This window comes from Bactrocera dorsalis, chromosome 6 (genome assembly GCF_023373825.1).
Source record: "Bactrocera dorsalis isolate Fly_Bdor chromosome 6, ASM2337382v1, whole genome shotgun sequence".
In the NCBI taxonomy this organism is placed as follows: domain Eukaryota; kingdom Metazoa; phylum Arthropoda; class Insecta; order Diptera; family Tephritidae; genus Bactrocera; species Bactrocera dorsalis.
In genome coordinates, this window is record NC_064308.1 from 23,095,563 (window position 1) to 23,114,668 (window position 19,106).

At 36.6% G+C, this 19,106-nt stretch overlaps 1 protein-coding gene across 4 annotated transcripts in view; it reads right to left on the bottom strand.

Annotated features, from left to right (window-relative positions):
• Positions 1–15,485: 15,485 nt before the first annotated feature.
• The window catches only part of LOC105222527 (uncharacterized), a 32,447-nt gene continuing 28,826 nt past the window's right edge, over positions 15,486–19,106 (bottom strand). For all 4 annotated transcript variants that reach the window (XM_049460433.1, XM_049460435.1, XM_049460434.1 and 1 more), the window contains one exon: positions 15,486–16,210. In XM_049460433.1, coding sequence (XP_049316390.1) covers positions 15,674–16,210 — 537 coding nt within the window. In that variant the 3' untranslated portion in view covers positions 15,486–15,673. The remainder of the gene's footprint in view (positions 16,211–19,106) is intronic.

The window sequence follows — 19,106 nt, forward strand, 5'->3', positions numbered from 1 at the left end:
CTAACCTAGCCCAAAACCTAACTTAACCATTAAGCCCTAAGAACGCATATTCAGTAGTCGACGCTGCCGGCTTTGACGTCGTGCTGACTCTGCTTCATACAATTATTTATCCAATTGGTGATAGTGCAAGCAACCATCGCTGGTCAACTGTTTACGCAATCTGCTATTGACACTGTTTATGTAAGAACGCTCACTTGCGTGTGGCTTGCTGTCCGTCCGTCTCGCCGCCTTGGTGGTTATTATTGTTTACGTAATCTGCAGAACGGCGAATGATATGTCGTTGCTTTAGTGGCGGTCGTTGCCCACACAATCTGCTGATGAGGCAAGACCTAACCACATTCGTACCCAACTGGAAATTGGGCATTATGTGTTAACTTGTAAACCAGTTTTTGCATGTTCGCAGGACATCAATATAAGGTTCTACCCAAATATGGTGACTTTCGACGGAGGTTTTTTTTCATATTAAAGGTCACTTTTGTGCTGTGAGATATAAAACGGAGTGGTCAGAGATAAATACAGGGTGGCGAACGAATCATGCTACAAAACAAACTTTGTGCTGTGCGACTAATCGACTTGCTTTTATACTATGTGGCAGGTTATTATTTCATTTTTTGTTTTAACTAAATGCTTGGGATACCGAAAAAAGTGTTAGGATATTGCAGTGGTATCATGCTTTGCAGTTCGTCATTTCCGTGCAAAGGGAATCCAGACGGAATTTTGGTGGCGATCCCCAAGTAGATGGACCATTATGTGGTTGGTTAACATGTTTGCCGAATCTATATGTATTGCAAGAAGACCGTATCATTGAGATCCGTATGCTCCTGTTCAAGAAACAATGGCGGCTATTGCATCACTAATTCAGGCAAAGCCAAGAGTTTCGACTCCCAACTTAACGGCGCAATTTGGAGTTAGCAGACATTCATTACAACGTATAATAGTGATGGCTTAAACCTGATTCTCCACAAAGCTCAAATAACAAGCGAGTTAAACCCTCTAGATTTGCCTATTCGCCTGTAATTTTTCCAAAAAATGATTAAAATGACCGAAAAAGACAATAACATAATAATGAATCAGGTTGGAACTCCAACGAAAATTTTAAAACAAATTAATATCTAGAAACTCCACTTTCCGCTGGCCCCCAAGGTCACCTGACCTGACTGGGGCAGACTTTTTTATGGGGCTATATCAAGCAAGTGATATACAAAATAAATCCCAGGAACCTAACTGAATTGAAACAGTCCATTAAATCGATAATTGAGGCAATCAGACTTCAACCCTTCAGGCCGCAATGAATAATTTTCTAATTAAGTGTCGCATATGCGTGGCACCTTATCGTGCGACTTCTTCAATCTGCTGCTGGAGAAAATAATTCGAGCTGCAGAACTTAATCGAGCAGGTACAATCTTTTATAAGAGTGTACAGCTGCTGGCGTATGCCGATGGACCTGACTACGCTTGAAATATCCAATTGGCGCCACGTAGCGAAAAGAAGAAACGACTGGCGCGCTGTTGTTAACTCGGCTATAATCGCGTAAGTGGTGTCTTCTCCAACTAAGAAGAAGAAGAATTGTGTAAAATTAAATAAAATTTGCTATATGCACAAAAAATAATAATAAAAAAATTGATAAAAAAATGTATTACGGTTTGTTTTTGTAGCACGATTCATTCGTTCATTACGACAAAGTGGTTTAGCGCCAAAAATTAATGAAATCGGCTCAGACGTCGGTCCCATTATGATAATTTGAATAATTTCGTCCCTACTTTTTATGTTCTGCTGCACCATAACTACGCACAGTGGCCAATTTGGCTTCGCTGGCGGCATTTTATTCATAGCTTCCAAAGTAAAGAAGATATCTTCAATTTTTTTTTTCTCAATTCAGAAAAAAATCAAACATTTTTTGGAAAAAAAATTAATTTTTTTTTTTTAGTTTTTAATTTTAATTTTTTTTTTAATTTTTAATTTTTTATTTTGTTTTTAATTCAATAAACATTTTACGCCATATATGCATATATAAAATAAGAAAAAAATTGTCAACTCAAAGATAAACCATATTATAAAAGAAATATTAATCAGATTCTTCAGTATCAGACTCAGAGAAATCATCTTCAAAATGATGCATTATAAGCAAGCTTTTAACTTCCTTATCGAAGCTTATATTTCTGGAATAGGAAATTGATGAGCCGTTGGACAATGAAGATATTAAGGGATCGGAAGAAACAAAAAGAGCGTTAATTATATCTTCCATTGTGTTTTTTCTGCAATTTTTTCTGGTATTATTTTCACGGATGTTCCGATAATCTTTATTTCTGGCTTCAAGCGCTTTCTCGGACATCATACCAATTGGAAGCGAAAAATGATTGGTTATGTCTGCTCCATGAATTAAAATTCTGTGAACAGACGAGGGTACGTAAAACCAAGGGTATAAACTAACAAAAATTTCGGCAGTTTCCATTGCGTAAAGTTTGAATGCCTCCGTGTTTATATCGTATCCACATGCAAGTGCTCGTAAGACGACGCTAAATCGATATATTAAATTTTCGTTCACTCCAGTTATACGAGCGGCTAAATTTGGTTGTTGAAAGAACCTTCTTGCCGTGTTTCCGTTGTTGGTATTTCCAGTAACAGCCATTGGTCGACCAACAAATGCATTTCTTCTCGTAGCTTCTGCTGTATATTTGTTTTATTTGTCCAACAATATCCTTGTCAGCACCACGAGTTTGCCACTTTTTTATTGGTATTCTATAGGATATATGCAAAATACATTCAAAAAACCTTATCCAGGCGTGGAGACTGGATAGCCCATATTGAAAGAGGTTCACTTTAATTGGAAAGCCGCTTCACCAAATTCTGAAATGACGCTGAAAGTTTTACCATCAAGCATGGTCATGTGAAATTGGTGATCAATAACACTGGTTTACAGCAAAAATGTTCCATGAACGCCACTATCCAATTTGTATGTGAAATGGCTCGCTGATTTCGAAAATCGAGTTAATTTTTTTTTTTATGGATACGTTTTTGAGATATTTGCAATTTACCGTTATTCGACCAAAAAAAAAGGTGTCTTCATTTAATCATGTATATCTCACTGACCAGTTGAGCAATCTTACTGCAAATTATAGAAAATAAAAGTGAATGAAATTTCCTAAAAATATTGTCTACTTCATTTTTCCATAGGCCTTATAATTTCTGAGAAATTGATTAATAACTTCGTGTTTTTAAATTTTTTTATGAAAAAATTAAAAAAAAATAAACTTTGGCAAGGAAAAAATTTTAAAACAAAAGATATTTTTAAATTCTTTTTTATTTTATATGAAGTCCTGTTTCTTTATAAAAAACGAAGCTACCAACGAACAAAATCCATGGATAAATAGGAAAGTTGTACATGATCAAAGAAATATATCCAAGTCGCGCAAAGTCAATGTATTCGTATATGCGTATGCAGTGTGTAAAGTAGGGGTGGGATATCTAGCTATGCGCTGGGAAATCAAGTTGTAATGAATTTTTAATAGAAAACGAGAGAAACGTTCTATCACAAGCGCAACTAAACGATTGGATTAGAGATTTGGAATTATCCAAGGAAAAAGCTGAGCTACATGCCTCTCGTATGCAACAATTTCAATTCGTGTCACCCCATGTTAAGGTGGCATATTATAGAAATCGTCACGAACCATTTGCCAAACACTATACGAAGGAAGACAATGTATGCTATTGCAAAGACATTCCAGGGTTATTCAAAGAGTTTGGTCAACCATATGATTCCGAGGAGTGGCGATTGTTCATAGACAGCAATAAACTGAGCTTGAAGGCCGTATTACTGCATAATGGCAACAAAAAGCCCTCGATCCCGCTCGCGCATGCGAGGTAATGGAGAAATTGTTAAAATTCATCAAATATGAAGAGCATGATTGGAAAATATGTGCCGATCTTAAAGTCGTTGGAATGTTATGCGGTCTACAAAGTGGCTACACAAAACACTGCTGCTTTCTCTGCAAATGGGATAGCCGAGCTCGTAAAGACCACTATTGCATTAAGGATTGGCCGGAAAGAGTTGAATTTACAATTGGTGTGGATAATATCAAATACATCCCACTTATAAAGAAGGAAAAAATCATTCTTCCGCCATTGCACATCAAGCTCGGCCTCATTAAAAATTTTGTTAAGGCGTTGGACAAAGAAGGCAAAGCATTCAATTATTTGCAAAATTTTTTCCCAAATATTTCCCAGGCCAAGATAAAGGAAGGTATATTTGTTGGACCCCAAATAAAAAAGTTGATAAATAATGACCAATTCAAAGGACTATTGTCACCAGTTGAGGCAGCAGCGTGGGATTCCTTCGAAATGATCGTTTCTTCTTTTCTTGGTAAACACAAAAGTCCAAACTACGAGAAGATAGTGAGCGACTTAATCAAAAATTATGCCGAAATGGGTGATTATTCAAAACTAATTTAATTGAATTATATAAAATTGTATAATTTACTTATTTACATTTTCTTTTTTCTCCAGGCGTAAATATGTCTCTAAAAATTCATTTTCTGCATTCCCATTTAAGTTTTTTTCCGGCAAATCTCGGAGACGAAAGTGACGAGCATGGCGAAAGGTTTCACCAGCAAATGAAATTAATTGAGAATCGATACCAAGGTTTCTGGGACGTCGGTATGATGGGTGACTACTGTTGGTTTCTCATAAGAGAAACCGATCCTAAACTAAATAAACGACAAAACAAAACACATAATCATTTCGACTATAATGTAAGAACATCAACTTAAGACAAAAATAACACATTGTTTTAATATATATTACTAATATATAAATAAATGAGTTTATAAAAACTAAAAACGACATGAAAATTGACTTTTTACTTAACAGAAACATCGCCTTTACACACTACATACGCATATACGAATACATTGACTTTGCGCGACTTGGATATATTTCTTTGATCATGTACAACTCTCCTATTTATCCATGGATTTTGTTCGTTGGTAGCTTAGTTTTTTATAAAGAAACAGGACTTCATATAAAATAAAAAAAGAATTTAAAAATATCTTTTGTTTTAAAATTTTTTAATTGCCAAAGTTTATTTTTTTTTAATTTTTTCATAAAAAAATTTAAAAACACGAAGTTATTAATCAATTTCTCAGAAATTATAAGGCCTATGGAAAAATGAAGTAGACAATATTTTTAGGAAATTTCATTCACTTTTATTTTCTATAATTTGCAGTAAGATTGCTCAACTGGTCAGTGAGATATACATGATTAAATGAAGACACCTTTTTTTTTGGTCGAATTACGGTAAATTGCAAATATCTCAAAAACGTATCCATAAAAAAAAAAATTAACTCGATTTTCGAAATCAGCGAGCCATTTCACATACAAATTGGATAGTGGCATCCGTGGAACAAAAAACAAATTCAAATTTGTGATCCAGTGTAATCAATGAGTTTACTTATGTTGGTACAATATTTAATATTTGGCTCTTAATATTTTCAATTTCCCTGCGACTCAGGTCCGCCGTTTCCTTCTCGCAAAGTATTTTGAGTGGTCGACAGTATCGTGTAGAAGAAGGTCGATTGTTTTTCCATAAAACTGTCGGTCCGTTCTGCACTTGCAGTGGTACAATACAAATTGAAAATAAATATTGGTCTCTCATGTTTCCTTCGCAGTCGTTAAATTTTTGCCTATATGTATGTGGAATGGCCGCTGCTGCCATCACAACCCCATTTGTAGACAGCAGTTAAATGGGTGTTATTATTACTTATAGATGGGATTTCAAAACTTTCAAGGTGTGCTTCCATGATCCTGTTTATAGTATGGTCCACAAGACTTTGTAGTGGCACTTCAGCATAATAATCAATGACTGTAATGTCACTAGGATAGCACTTTTTTTTGGCGAAGCGTAATTTTTCGTAGCATGGCTATACGAGTATATCGGCGTTTTGGTTATTTGCTGCTTTCTTGTTCAAGTTCCAATTGTATCTGGTATGTCCAAGATCTACAAATAGCGCAAGCGCTTTATCGACCGAAAATTTGGATGGAAGGGGCTTTGGTTTGTTTATATTTTGTATTACTTTTCCGCTAAACTCATCATCGCCATTTACCATTTCTACAACTTTGGAAGCACTGCGCTTTCCAGCTTTATATAAATTGCAGCTTGCAGCTACCAACAATCCTTCACATGACACTTCCTCTGTAAGCTCTGACATCTTATTGACTTGCGTTTTTCTGCAGCACTCGGAAAGCTCTTTTTCCGGTCGTCCAATGTTTTTATTTGCTTTTTTTCCCTACAATACCAAAGGTGTATCTAGCCATTCTTGGTAAATTTTTTCGAAAAACACCTTACTTCTGCCACAGGCCTTCCACTTTTGGATAAGCCAACTAGCAAAATTTCGCAGTTTCTTTCCATTTCCGCACTGCTTCTTCTGAGTATAGGTAATTTTACTCAAAACGGTACCAAAAACATAATTTTCCACGGCGAGAAACTTCTTGGTGGGGATCGTTTCTTCATGCCATATTAAAAAAAGGGTGCGTTTTTACAAAGACATTTTGCCTAAAAAGTACAATAAATTGAAGGCTCGCAGGTACTCGCAGTTCATTTTGAACATTTTGGACACACAATGGCTTACACATATAGGAAAATTTAAAACTACACTGGATCTAGGTGAATTTTGAAAGTTCTACTCCACGAAAGGCAGGTGTACGTTACAATGGGCGAGTTGCTAATACACTTAAACACGATTACGTTTTATAAATACCATAACTATACACAGATTACAACCACAGTTTTTTTATATAATACATACCTTGGCGTTAGTATATAACAAAACTTTTAATGAAAATAATAAAATTTGCAAGTTTAACACGAATAGCAAAACGATGATCAAAAAGGCGGAAATATTTTGCACAACACTTGCAGAAACATATGCTGCCTTTGACAGCTCACAGCTGTTCATCAGCTGTAAGCTGAGCTTTAAAAAATCGATACAAATCTAGTGAATGTATTTGTTATCGATTGTTAAAAAAAATTAACGGTTTTTCAAATTTGAAAATTTTAATTAAATGCCGCTAGCGAAGCCAAATTGGCCACAGTGCTACGGTCCTTTTCGATAGATATTGCATATTTATAGTATTAACATATAAAAAGAGTTAATCAACACAAGAATTCTGATTATACGTCAATAACATTATAAAGGGTGATTTTTTAAGAGCTTGATAACTTTTTTTTAAAAAAAAACGCATAAAATTTGCAAAATCTCATCGGTTCTTTATTTGAAACGTTAGATTGGTTCATGACATTTACTTTTTGAAGATAATTTCATTTAAATGTTGACCGCGGCTGCGTCTTAGGTGGTCCATTCGGAAAGTTCAATTTTGGGCAACTTTTTCGAGCATTTCGGCCGGAATAGCCCGAATTTCTTCGGAAATGTTGTCTTCCAAAGCTGGAATAGTTGCTGGCTTATTTCTGTAGACTTTAGACTTGACGTAGCCCCACAAAAAATAGTCTAAAGGCGTTAAATCGCATGATCTTGGTGGCCAACTTACGGGTCCATTTCTTGAGATGAATTGTTGTCCGAAGTTTTCCCTCAAAATGGCCATAGAATCGCGAGCTGTGTGGCATGTAGCGCCATCTTGTTGAAACCACATGTCAACCAAGTTCAGTTCTTCCATTTTTGGCAACAAAAAGTTTGTTAGCATCGAACGATAGCGATCGCCATTCACCGTAACGTTGCGTCCAACAGCATCTTTGAAAAAATACGGTCCAATGATTCCACCAGCGTACAAACCACACCAAACAGTGCATTTTTCGGGATGCATGGGCAGTTCTTGAACGGCTTCTGGTTGCTCTTCACCCCAAATGCGGCAATTTTGCTTATTTACGTAGCCATTCAACCAGAAATGAGCCTCATCGCTGAACAAAATTTGTCGATAAACACATTTCGAACCGAACACTGATTTTGGTAATAAAATTCAATGATTTGCAAGCGTTGCTCGTTAGTAAGTCTATTCATGATGAAATGTCAAAGCATACTGAGCATCTTTCTCTTTGACACCATGTCTGAAATCCCACGTGATCTGTCAAATACTAATGCATGAAAATCCTAACCTCAAAAAAATCACCCGTTATTATATGTAGATATTTATTTGTGGTTTTATTATTTTGGAGTCAATTATAAAGCAATTGTATTAACATTGGTATCCATAGTTACCAACTTATGTAGTTATTTGGAAATAATTATCTATGAATATTTAATCGAATCTATGAAATTTTAATCGAGTAATTGAGTTTAGTAGTCACTCACAGAGATATCTAAGAAATTATCTAACAGATCTTCCCGATTGTTATCCATGCTGCGTAGATATTGAAATGCCTCTTCTATGCCGTCAATGTATGGACGTATACTGTCAATCGCTAGTAATTGTTGATTATTTTGCTCTAAATTTATATTGTTCATTCCATTAGTAGTAACTTGTGGCGTTACTATAGTCGCTTCTGTTGTAGCCATAGAGCAGTGGTCGGCATTTCATAGCAAAATTTTGCAAACTAACTTCACACGTACGCTTACGCTCTATCGTTCAGTCGTTGTCGAGCCATCAACGAATTAACATCACGCAAGACTATAGCGCAAAACGAAATATGCCCTGCGAGAAATATTCTATGGTTCTAAATGCCTTTGATGCCATGCAATGCCTTTTATGTTCCAAGTCTTTTAAAGATAATAGGGAATATATCCTCAAAAGACAATTTGTTAATTTTCATTATAGTATTAATTAATAATTAAAATTGCTTAATTTTAATTCCAATTTCTCACTGGGCTACTTTTTTTTCGTGCTCACCAGCACAGTGACAGATCCTCTCATGCCGACCACTGCCATAGAGGGAGTAAGTGCGTATTGTAATCCAGAGGGCTGCAACAGTTGCTCAACGACAACGTTTGGCATTATTGAGAGGGAAATTAAAACGTGATTTTCTTGCTCGACGCTGTTAATAAAGACATTTTTTATCGTATTCGCTAAGAATTGGAAATAGGTCAATTCCGGTTGATACTTCCGGTGGTTTGATATCAATTCCATCTGCCGTTTATCAATTAACGCAAAATGAACTCATCACGAATGTTCGGACATTGGACAAATTATCGTAACTACGATTCCTTAAGTGCACACGCAATGTTAGCTGCCAAAAATACCGATGTTGTTGACTTAAACTGGAAGATTCAAAGTCAAATTCCAGGAGACTTACGCTCATACAAATCGATCGATCGTCTTGACAATGGAGACGATGCCGTGAATTATCCAGTGGAATTTCTAAATTCTTTGGAGAGGCTTGGTATGCCCCCCCATCATTTGCGTCTCAAAGTAGGATCTGTCGTTATTATGTTTCGCAATCTTCATGCGCCGAAACTGTGTAATGGAGCCCGACTGATTGTGACGCAGCTATCGAATACAAGGGGGCAGAATGCTTGATTCTACGAATTCTTTGGAGTTATAACGATTTACCATTTCAGTTTCAATGTATTCCGGTATTTCCAGTGAAAATTGCATTTGAGATGACAATCAACAGAACACAAGGATAGTCGCATAGTGTGTGGCATAAATTTGGAAATGCTATGTTTTTCACACGGCCAGATATTCGTGGCGTGGTGATGAGTTGGAAAACCATCTTTTTATCAAGCTGCATTACGTTAAAAAAAATGAAATGTTGCATTCATCTTTGTTTTAATTTCAAAACACATAATTTCACGAAGGACAATGGCTGCGGTGTCAGCTTTTTTCAAATAAATTTTTGATTTGATGTTTGTTTTAATAGCGCTTGGTTATATTTGAACAATGTTGCCATTGCTCAATACACATATACGAGGTATGACAATTAAGTAATGAGACTGATTCCATAAAAACCGTATATTTGAAAATTATTCTACAATTCTGCCATCCTTGAACCCCTAATCTTATTTCGAATAATACCTATTGCCTCGTAATGCTTTACGCTGCCTTCGTAAGTTTCGAATAATTCGTAGGCGGCCATCGCTGCCTGCCTCCACGAAATATATTCCTCTTGTTTACCATCAAACTCTGGCAATGACTTGACGAGGTCTAACGTCTGACTACACGATTTTCCCTGCACTATCGCAATTTTCTGGTAGCTTTCTACTTCAGGGGTCGTGACCCTCAATGCACTCATCTCATTCCTAACTTCACTAATTTTTTCATCAATAACCTCTCTCCATTGAGCGGCCTGTGCGGCTTCTAACATCACTTGTACCTGTCTTGCGTCCATACCAGTTTCTGTTTCCACTACCTCTGCCACACGTAACCTGCTAGTATGGTTTATCAATTCCTGCACTGAGTTATCGTAAAGCTCTTTATCGTGAGGGGGTGGCTCATTAGACCCAGAACAAACTAACACACAAAAATATTTTTTCACTCAAACGCGGCACTCTCCATTGAGCGGCCTGTGCCGCCAATGCGGCTTCTAACATCACTTGTACCTGTCTTGCGTCCATACCAGTTTCTGTTTCCACTACCTCTGCCACACGTAACCTGCTAGTATGGTTTATCAATTCCTGCACTGAGTTATCGTAAAGCTCTTTATCGTGAGGGGGTGGCTCATTAGACCCTGAACAAACTAACACACAAAAATATTTTTTCACTCAAACGCGGCACAATCGTTAACGGCCACCAAAACAATAAAAAATAAAAAAAAGATCACTTCACTCTTTATATAATGCTGCTTTATTAATTTCACAAATGATGACGATTGGCTGTGCCATTCACTTACATGATTTTTCAATAAATATGGTAACTCCGTTGCTCCGTGGCTGGGTTGTTGATTGTTGATCGCTAATTTTCATCTTCGTGCCCCACGTTGGGCGCCATTAAATGAAGTATGCTGTAATCACTATATGATGTGTATGAGCCGGTCGTTGGACGCGGCAATAATTACACTAGTTGTATGTTTTGCAAATACACTTTATTGGCCAGGCCCCATGTGCTCCGGCTTAATTTTTCCAAAAAATGATTAAAATGACCGAAAAAGACAATAACATAATAATGAATCAGGTTGGAACTCCAACGAAAATTTTAAAACAAATTAATATCTAGAAACTCCACTTTCCGCTGGCCCCCCAAGGTCACCTGACCTGACTGGGGCAGACTTTTTTATGGGGCTATATCAAGCAAGTGATATACAAAATAAATCCCAGGAACCTAACTGAATTGAAACAGTCCATTAAATCGATAATTGAGGCAATCAGACTTCAACCCTTCAGGCCGCAATGAATAATTTTCTAATTAAGTGTCGCATATGCGTGGCACCTTATCGTGCGACTTCTTCAATCTGCTGCTGGAGAAAATAATTCGAGCTGCAGAACTTAATCGAGCAGGTACAATCTTTTATAAGAGTGTACAGCTGCTGGCGTATGCCGATGGACCTGACTACGCTTGAAATATCCAATTGGCGCCACGTAGCGAAAAGAAGAAACGACTGGCGCGCTGTTGTTAACTCGGCTATAATCGCGTAAGTGGTGTCTTCTCCAACTAAGAAGAAGAAGAATTGTGTAAAATTAAATAAAATTTGCTATATGCACAAAAAATAATAATAAAAAAATTGATAAAAAAATGTATTACGGTTTGTTTTTGTAGCACGATTCATTCGTTCATTACGACAAAGTGGTTTAGCGCCAAAAATTAATGAAATCGGCTCAGACGTCGGTCCCATTATGATAATTTGAATAATTTCGTCCCTACTTTTTATGTTCTGCTGCACCATAACTACGCACAGTGGCCAATTTGGCTTCGCTGGCGGCATTTTATTCATAGCTTCCAAAGTGAAGAAGATATCTTCAATTTTTTTTTTCTCAATTCAGAAAAAAATCAAACATTTTTTGGAAAAAAAATTAATTTTTTTTTTTTAGTTTTTAATTTTAATTTTTTTTCAATTTTTAATTTTTTATTTTGTTTTTAATTCAATAAACATTTTACGCCATATATGCATATATAAAATAAGAAAAAAATTGTCAACTCAAAGATAAACCATATTATAAAAGAAATATTAATCAGATTCTTCAGTATCAGACTCAGAGAAATCATCTTCAAAATGATGCATTATAAGCAAGCTTTTAACTTCCTTATCGAAGCTTATATTTCTGGAATAGGAAATTGATGAGCCGTTGGACAATGAAGATATTAAGGGATCGGAAGAAACAAAAAGAGCGTTAATTATATCTTCCATTGTGTTTTTTCTGCAATTTTTTCTGGTATTATTTTCACGGATGTTCCGATAATCTTTATTTCTGGCTTCAAGCGCTTTCTCGGACATCATACCAATTGGAAGCGAAAAATGATTGGTTATGTCTGCTCCATGAATTAAAATTCTGTGAACAGACGAGGGTACGTAAAACCAAGGGTATAAACTAACAAAAATTTCGGCAGTTTCCATTGCGTAAAGTTTGAATGCCTCCGTGTTTATATCGTATCCACATGCAAGTGCTCGTAAGACGACGCTAAATCGATATATTAAATTTTCGTTCACTCCAGTTATACGAGCGGCTAAATTTGGTTGTTGAAAGAACCTTCTTGCCGTGTTTCCGTTGTTGGTATTTCCAGTAACAGCCATTGGTCGACCAACAAATGCATTTCTTCTCGTAGCTTCTGCTGTATATTTGTTTTATTTGTCCAACAATATCCTTGTCAGCACCACGAGTTTGCCACTTTTTTATTGGTATTCTATAGGATATATGCAAAATACATTCAAAAAACCTTATCCAGGCGTGGAGACTGGATAGCCCATATTGAAAGAGGTTCACTTTAATTGGAAAGCTGCTTCCCCAAATTCTGAAATGACGCTGAAAGTTTTACCATCAAGCATGGTCATGTGAAATTGGTGATCAATAATCAATGAGTTTACATATGTTGGTACAATATTTAATATTTGGCTCTTAATACAGTATCGTGTAGAAGAAGGTCGATTGTTTTTCCATAAAACTGTCGGTCCGTTCTGCACTTGCAGTGGTACAATACAAATTGAAAATAAATATTGGTCTCTCATGTTTCCTTCGCAGTCGTTAAATTTTTGCCTATATGTATGTGGAATGGCCGCTGCTGCCATCACAACCCCATTTGTAGACAGCAGTTAAATGGGTGTTATTATTACTTGTAGATGGGATTTCAAAACTTTCAAGGTGTGCTTCCATGATCCTGTTTATAGTATGGTCCACAAGACTTTGTAGTGGCACTTCAGCATAATAATCAATGACTGTAATGTCACTAGGATAGCACTTTTTTTTGGCGAAGCGTAATTTTTCGTAGCATGGCTATACGAGTATATCGGCGTTTTGGTTATTTGCTGCTTTCTTGTTCAAGTTCTAATTGTATCTGGTATGTCCAAGATCTACAAATAGCGCAAGCGCTTTATCGACCGAAAATTTGGATGGAAGGGGCTTTGGTTTGTTTATATTTTGTAACGGGTGATTTTTTTGAGGTTAGGATTTTCATGCATTAGTATTTGACAGATCACGTGGGATTTCAGACATGGTGTCAAAGAGAAAGATGCTCAGTATGCTTTGACATTTCATCATGAATAGACTTACTAACGAGCAACGCTTGCAAATCATTGAATTTTATTACCAAAATCAGTGTTCGGTTCGAAATGCTTTTTTATCGACAAATTTTGTTCAGCGATGAGGCTCATTTCTGGTTGAATGGCTACGTAAATAAGCAAAATTGCCGCATTTGGGGTGAAGAGCAACCAGAAGCCGTTCAAGAACTGCCCATGCATCCCGAAAAATGCACTGTTTGGTGTGGTTTGTACGCTGGTGGAATCATTGGACCGTATTTTTTCAAAGATGCTGTTGGACGCAACGTTACGGTGAATGGCGATCGCTATCGTTCGATGCTAACAAACTTTTTGTTGCCAAAAATGGAAGAACTGAACTTGGTTGACATGTGGTTTCAACAAGATGGCGCTACATGCCACACAGCTCGCGATTCTATGGCCATTTTGAGGGAAAACTTCGGACAACAATTCATCTCAAGAAATGGACCCGTAAGTTGGCCACCAAGATCATGCGATTTAACGCCTTTAGACTATTTTTTGTGGGGCTACGTCAAGTCTAAAGTCTACAGAAATAAGCCAGCAACTATTCCAGCTTTGGAAGACAACATTTCCGAAGAAATTCGGGCTATTCCGGCCGAAATGCTCGAAAAAGTTGCCCAAAATTGGACTTTCCGAATGGACCACCTAAGACGCAGCCGCGGTCAACATTTAAATGAAATTATCTTCAAAAAGTAAATGTCATGAACCAATCTAACGTTTCAAATAAAGAACCGATGAGATTTTGCAAATTTTATGCGTTTTTTTTTTTTAAAAAGTTATCAAGCTCTTAAAAAATCACCCTTTATTACTTTTCCGCTAAACTCATCATCGCCATTTACCATTTCTACAACTTTGGAAGCACTGCGCTTTCCAGCTTTATATAAATTGCAGCTTGCAGCTACCAACAATCCTTCACATGACACTTCCTCTGTAAGCTCTGACATCTTATTGACTTGCGTTTTTCTGCAGCACTCGGAAAGCTCTTTTTCCGGTCGTCCAATATTTTTATTTGCTTTTTTTCCCTACAATACCAAAGGTGTATCTAGCCATTCTTGGTCAATTTTTTCGAAAAACACCTTACTTCTGCCACAGGCCTTCCACTTTTGGATAAGCCAACTAGCAAAATTTCGCAGTTTCTTTCCATTTCCGCACTGCTTCTTCTGAGTATAGGTAATTTTACTCAAAACGGTACCAAAAACATAATTTTCCACGGCGAGAAACTTCTTGGTGGGGATCGTTTCTTCATGCCATATTAAAAAAAGGGTGCGTTTTTACAAAGACATTTTGCCTAAAAAGTACAATAAATTGAAGGCTCGCAGGTACTCGCAGTTCATTTTGAACATTTTGGACACACAATGGCTTACACATATAGGAAAATTTAAAACTACACTGGATCTAGGTGAATTTTGAAAGTTCTACTCCACGAAAGGCAGGTGTACGTTACAATTGGCGAGTTGCTAATACACTTAAACACGATTACGTTTTATAAATACCATAACTATACACAGATTACAACCACAGTTTTTTTATATAATACATACCTTGGCGTTAGTATATAACAAAACTTTTAATGAAAATAATAAAATTTGCAAGTTTAACACGAATAGCAAAACGATGATCAAAAAGGCGGAAATATTTTGCACAACACTTGCAGAAACATATGCTGCCTTTGACAGCTCACAGCTGTTCATCAGCTGTAAGCTGAGCTTTAAAAAATCGATACAAATCTAGTGAATGTATTTGTTATCGATTGTTAAAAAAAATTAACGGTTTTTCAAATTTGAAAATTTTAATTAAATGCCGCTAGCGAAGCCAAATTGGCCACAGTGCTACGGTCCTTTTCGATAGATATTGCATATTTATAGTATTAACATATAAAAAGAGTTAATCAACACAAGAATTCTGATTATACGTCAATAACATTATATTATATGTAGATATTTATTTGTGGTTTTATTATTTTGGAGTCAATTATAAAGCAATTGTATTAACATTGGTATCCATAGTTACCAACTTATGTAGTTATTTGGAAATAATTATCTATGAATATTTAATCGAATCTATGAAATTTTAATCGAGTAATTGAGTTTAGTAGTCACTCACAGAGATATCTAAGAAATTATCTAACAGATCTTCCCGATTGTTATCCATGCTGCGTAGATATTGAAATGCCTCTTCTATGCCGTCAATGTATGGACGTATACTGTCAATCGCTAGTAATTGTTGATTATTTTGCTCTGAATTTATATTGTTCATCCCATTAGTAGTAACTTGTGGCGTTACTATAGTCGCTTCTGTTGTAGCCATAGAGGGAGTAAGTGCGTATTGTAATCCAGAGGGCTGCAACAGTTGCTCAACGACAACGTTTGGCATTATTGAGTGGGAAATTAAAACGTGATTTTCTTGCTCGACGCTGTTAATAAAGACTGATGGAACATATTTGCTCGTAGATGCAGAATATGGAATAAATGGTGTAAATGTAGCTGTTGTATTGGTGTGAGGATTGTCTGCATTCCACTTACAATTCGATTTAGGTTTTGAAGATTTTTCAGATAATACATCTTTATCCGCATATGAGGTTACATTCTCGCATGTGGTTTGTATATCGTCGCCTTTTATGCAGATCTGCCGAAAGATAAATATCTCATCTTAGATTTAGTGCTATATAACTATATAAAAATAAACAAAATCCATTACTTTTGGTGGTATTTGATTACATGGAATCGTTTATGTTGTAAAAAACAGCATAATCTATGAAACCAGAACCATAATTTAGTCTGGGATGAAAAAGGATACACTCGCGAATAAGTTTGTGACTTTACTACGAGCCGCATTAACTATATCACTTAATTTTTTTCTGTATATACGGATCCACGCGGAAAAACATTTTTCTAACATTTTTTGTAGAAGTTCCTTTGCAGAACTCTTCCTTCTTCAACATACTGCCTATAATAAAATATATTCTATATCTTGTATCTCTCACCTTTACACATTTATGTAAATTAGAAGAAATATAAATAAAACATCTAAACAGATTTCAGTCAAGTTTGAGGCTTAATATCCAACTATAGAAGTTTTCTAGCTTCACAAAGGATTGTTCGTAACAGTTCAAGTGTGATCCACATACATAGAACCTTTCTTGAACCATTCAACCTTTTTTCTCTCCAAAAGGATCCTCGTACAACATAACCAACTGTAAATATTTAAGCCAAGAATTATGCTTTAGCAAATATATTGAGTAAATTTATGTACAAGAGAAGTCACATATTTATTGTAAATTACTTTGGTTTGCAATGAAATCCTGCTTCAAAAAGGTATGGTCTAAATTTCAAGATTTTGATATATCGATTATTTTTACCACGTCTAGTTTTTTTAATATAATTATCTTTATACCCTGAACTTATGTTTGCCACGAAGTTTGTAACACCCAAAAGGAAACGTCGGACACTGTAAATATACTTATAGTATTGTTACAAAAAGTAGTATTAAGTTTTATTTGTATTGCTATATGCATCCCTTATTATGAACAATAGCTGTAGGTATATGGAATAGCATTTGTCTTGTTGTGGACATCTGGCGCCGCACTGTCTGCTTGTCTAGTTAAACAATTGCTGAGTCTGGCGCCGCGACTGTCTGCTTGCGTCTGGCGCCGTATAGCCGTATGTTCTGGTAATTTCCAGACGCGATATTCTAGAAGGACACATCGGCATCAGCGAGAAGTGCGTGGCTATATAAGCCGTGGCAGCGCCAACGTAATCAATCAGTGCTAAGAGTAAACTGCTATAGTGTAGACGAGTTGTGAAATAAAGAGTTGTTGAATTAAATTAAACAGTGTTGATTTTATTTGTCAATCCAGAGATACGAACCTAACAAAGTAAACTAGCAAGCAGTAAATTCGTAACAATTGGTGTCAGAAGTGGGATTGTCAAATAATCCAAATTCAAGATGGTTAAATTCGGAAAATTGAGAATTCAGCAATTAAAAAAGGAACTGGAGGAGCGTAATTTTCCGATAAGCGGGCAAAAGGCGGATCTGCAGGCACGATTACGTGAAGCAATGGAAGCGGATGGAATTAATGTGGACGAGTTCGAATTTGTTGGGCCAGAAACTTCTACAAAGGTAGAAGAAAAAGTAGAAGAACAACGAACGTCATCAAGTGTAGACACTAACATGCTATTAGTGGCTATTAAGCAAATAGCAGAAAATGCAGTGCAAACAGAAAATCGTTTGGCACAGCAAATAGCAGAAAATGCAATGCAAACAGAAAATCGTCTGGCACAGCAAATGACGCAAATAGCTGAAAATGCAGAAAATGCAGTGCAAACAGGAAATCGTCTGGCACAGCAAATGACGCAAATAGCTGAAAATACATCACAGTTAGAGTCTCGCCTTACACAACAAATGACTGAAAATAATACGCAGTTAGAAAAGCGTTTGGTACAACAGATTACAGAAAGTAATACACAAGTGCAACAGAAAGTTTCAAAATTGGAAGACGAATTAAGCACGTTAAAAAATGACAAAGAAAATTTGAAATCAGAAGTTCTTCATTTGAGTAATCGGATGCGAGAACTGCAACTGCATGGCCCTGCACCATTAACAAATAATCCAAGATTGAAGGCACCCACATTCGATGGAAGTATTCCATTTCAAATTTTCAAACTTCAGTTTGAAAAGACAGCATTGGCCAATAACTGGAATGCAGCGGACAAAGTGGCGTCCTTGTTTGTATCATTGAAAGGACCTGCGGCAGAAATCCTTCAGACTATTCCAGACTGTGAACGGGACAACTATGAGGCATTGATGAGTGCGATAGAAAGACGATATGGTAGTGAGCACCGGAAACAAATATACCAGATCGAACTGCAAAATAGGGGTCAGAAGATGAACGAGTCATTGCAAGAGTTCGCAACTGAAATCGAACGACTGGCTCATTTGGCAAATGCAGATGCACCTGTGGATTACATTGAGAGGGTAAAAATTCAATGTTTCATAAATGGAATTCGTGATGTGGACACCAAATGCGCCACATATGCATTGCCAAAAAGAACGTTTGCTGAAACGGTTTCGCACGCCCTCACACAGGAAACAGCTTCCCTACTAAGTAAACCAGCACACAAAGTACAAGGGGTTGAAATGGAACAATCGGCGCCGATGGAAGAAATATTGAAGACTCTGAAGACAATTGCTGCACAGCGAGTAAATACAACAGGCAGATGTTTCAACTGTGGAAAAGCGGGTCACTTTGCCCGAAATTGCAATATAAAGGTAAACCCATCAAAACGGAAACAACCAACAGAACATCGAAAGGGGATTCACCACAAAAATGCGGATGCATTATCACGTCGCCCTTGTCCACTGGAATGTAAACATTGCTCCAAATCAGAAGGAAAAGAAGGTATAATCGACGTGCGATTACTGAATATAGAACCTGAAGATGATTGGACTCCTCACCGCATCAGAATCAATCAGCTGGAGGACCCTGATCTTGCAAAGCTGATAATAGCCAAAGAAAATGGGG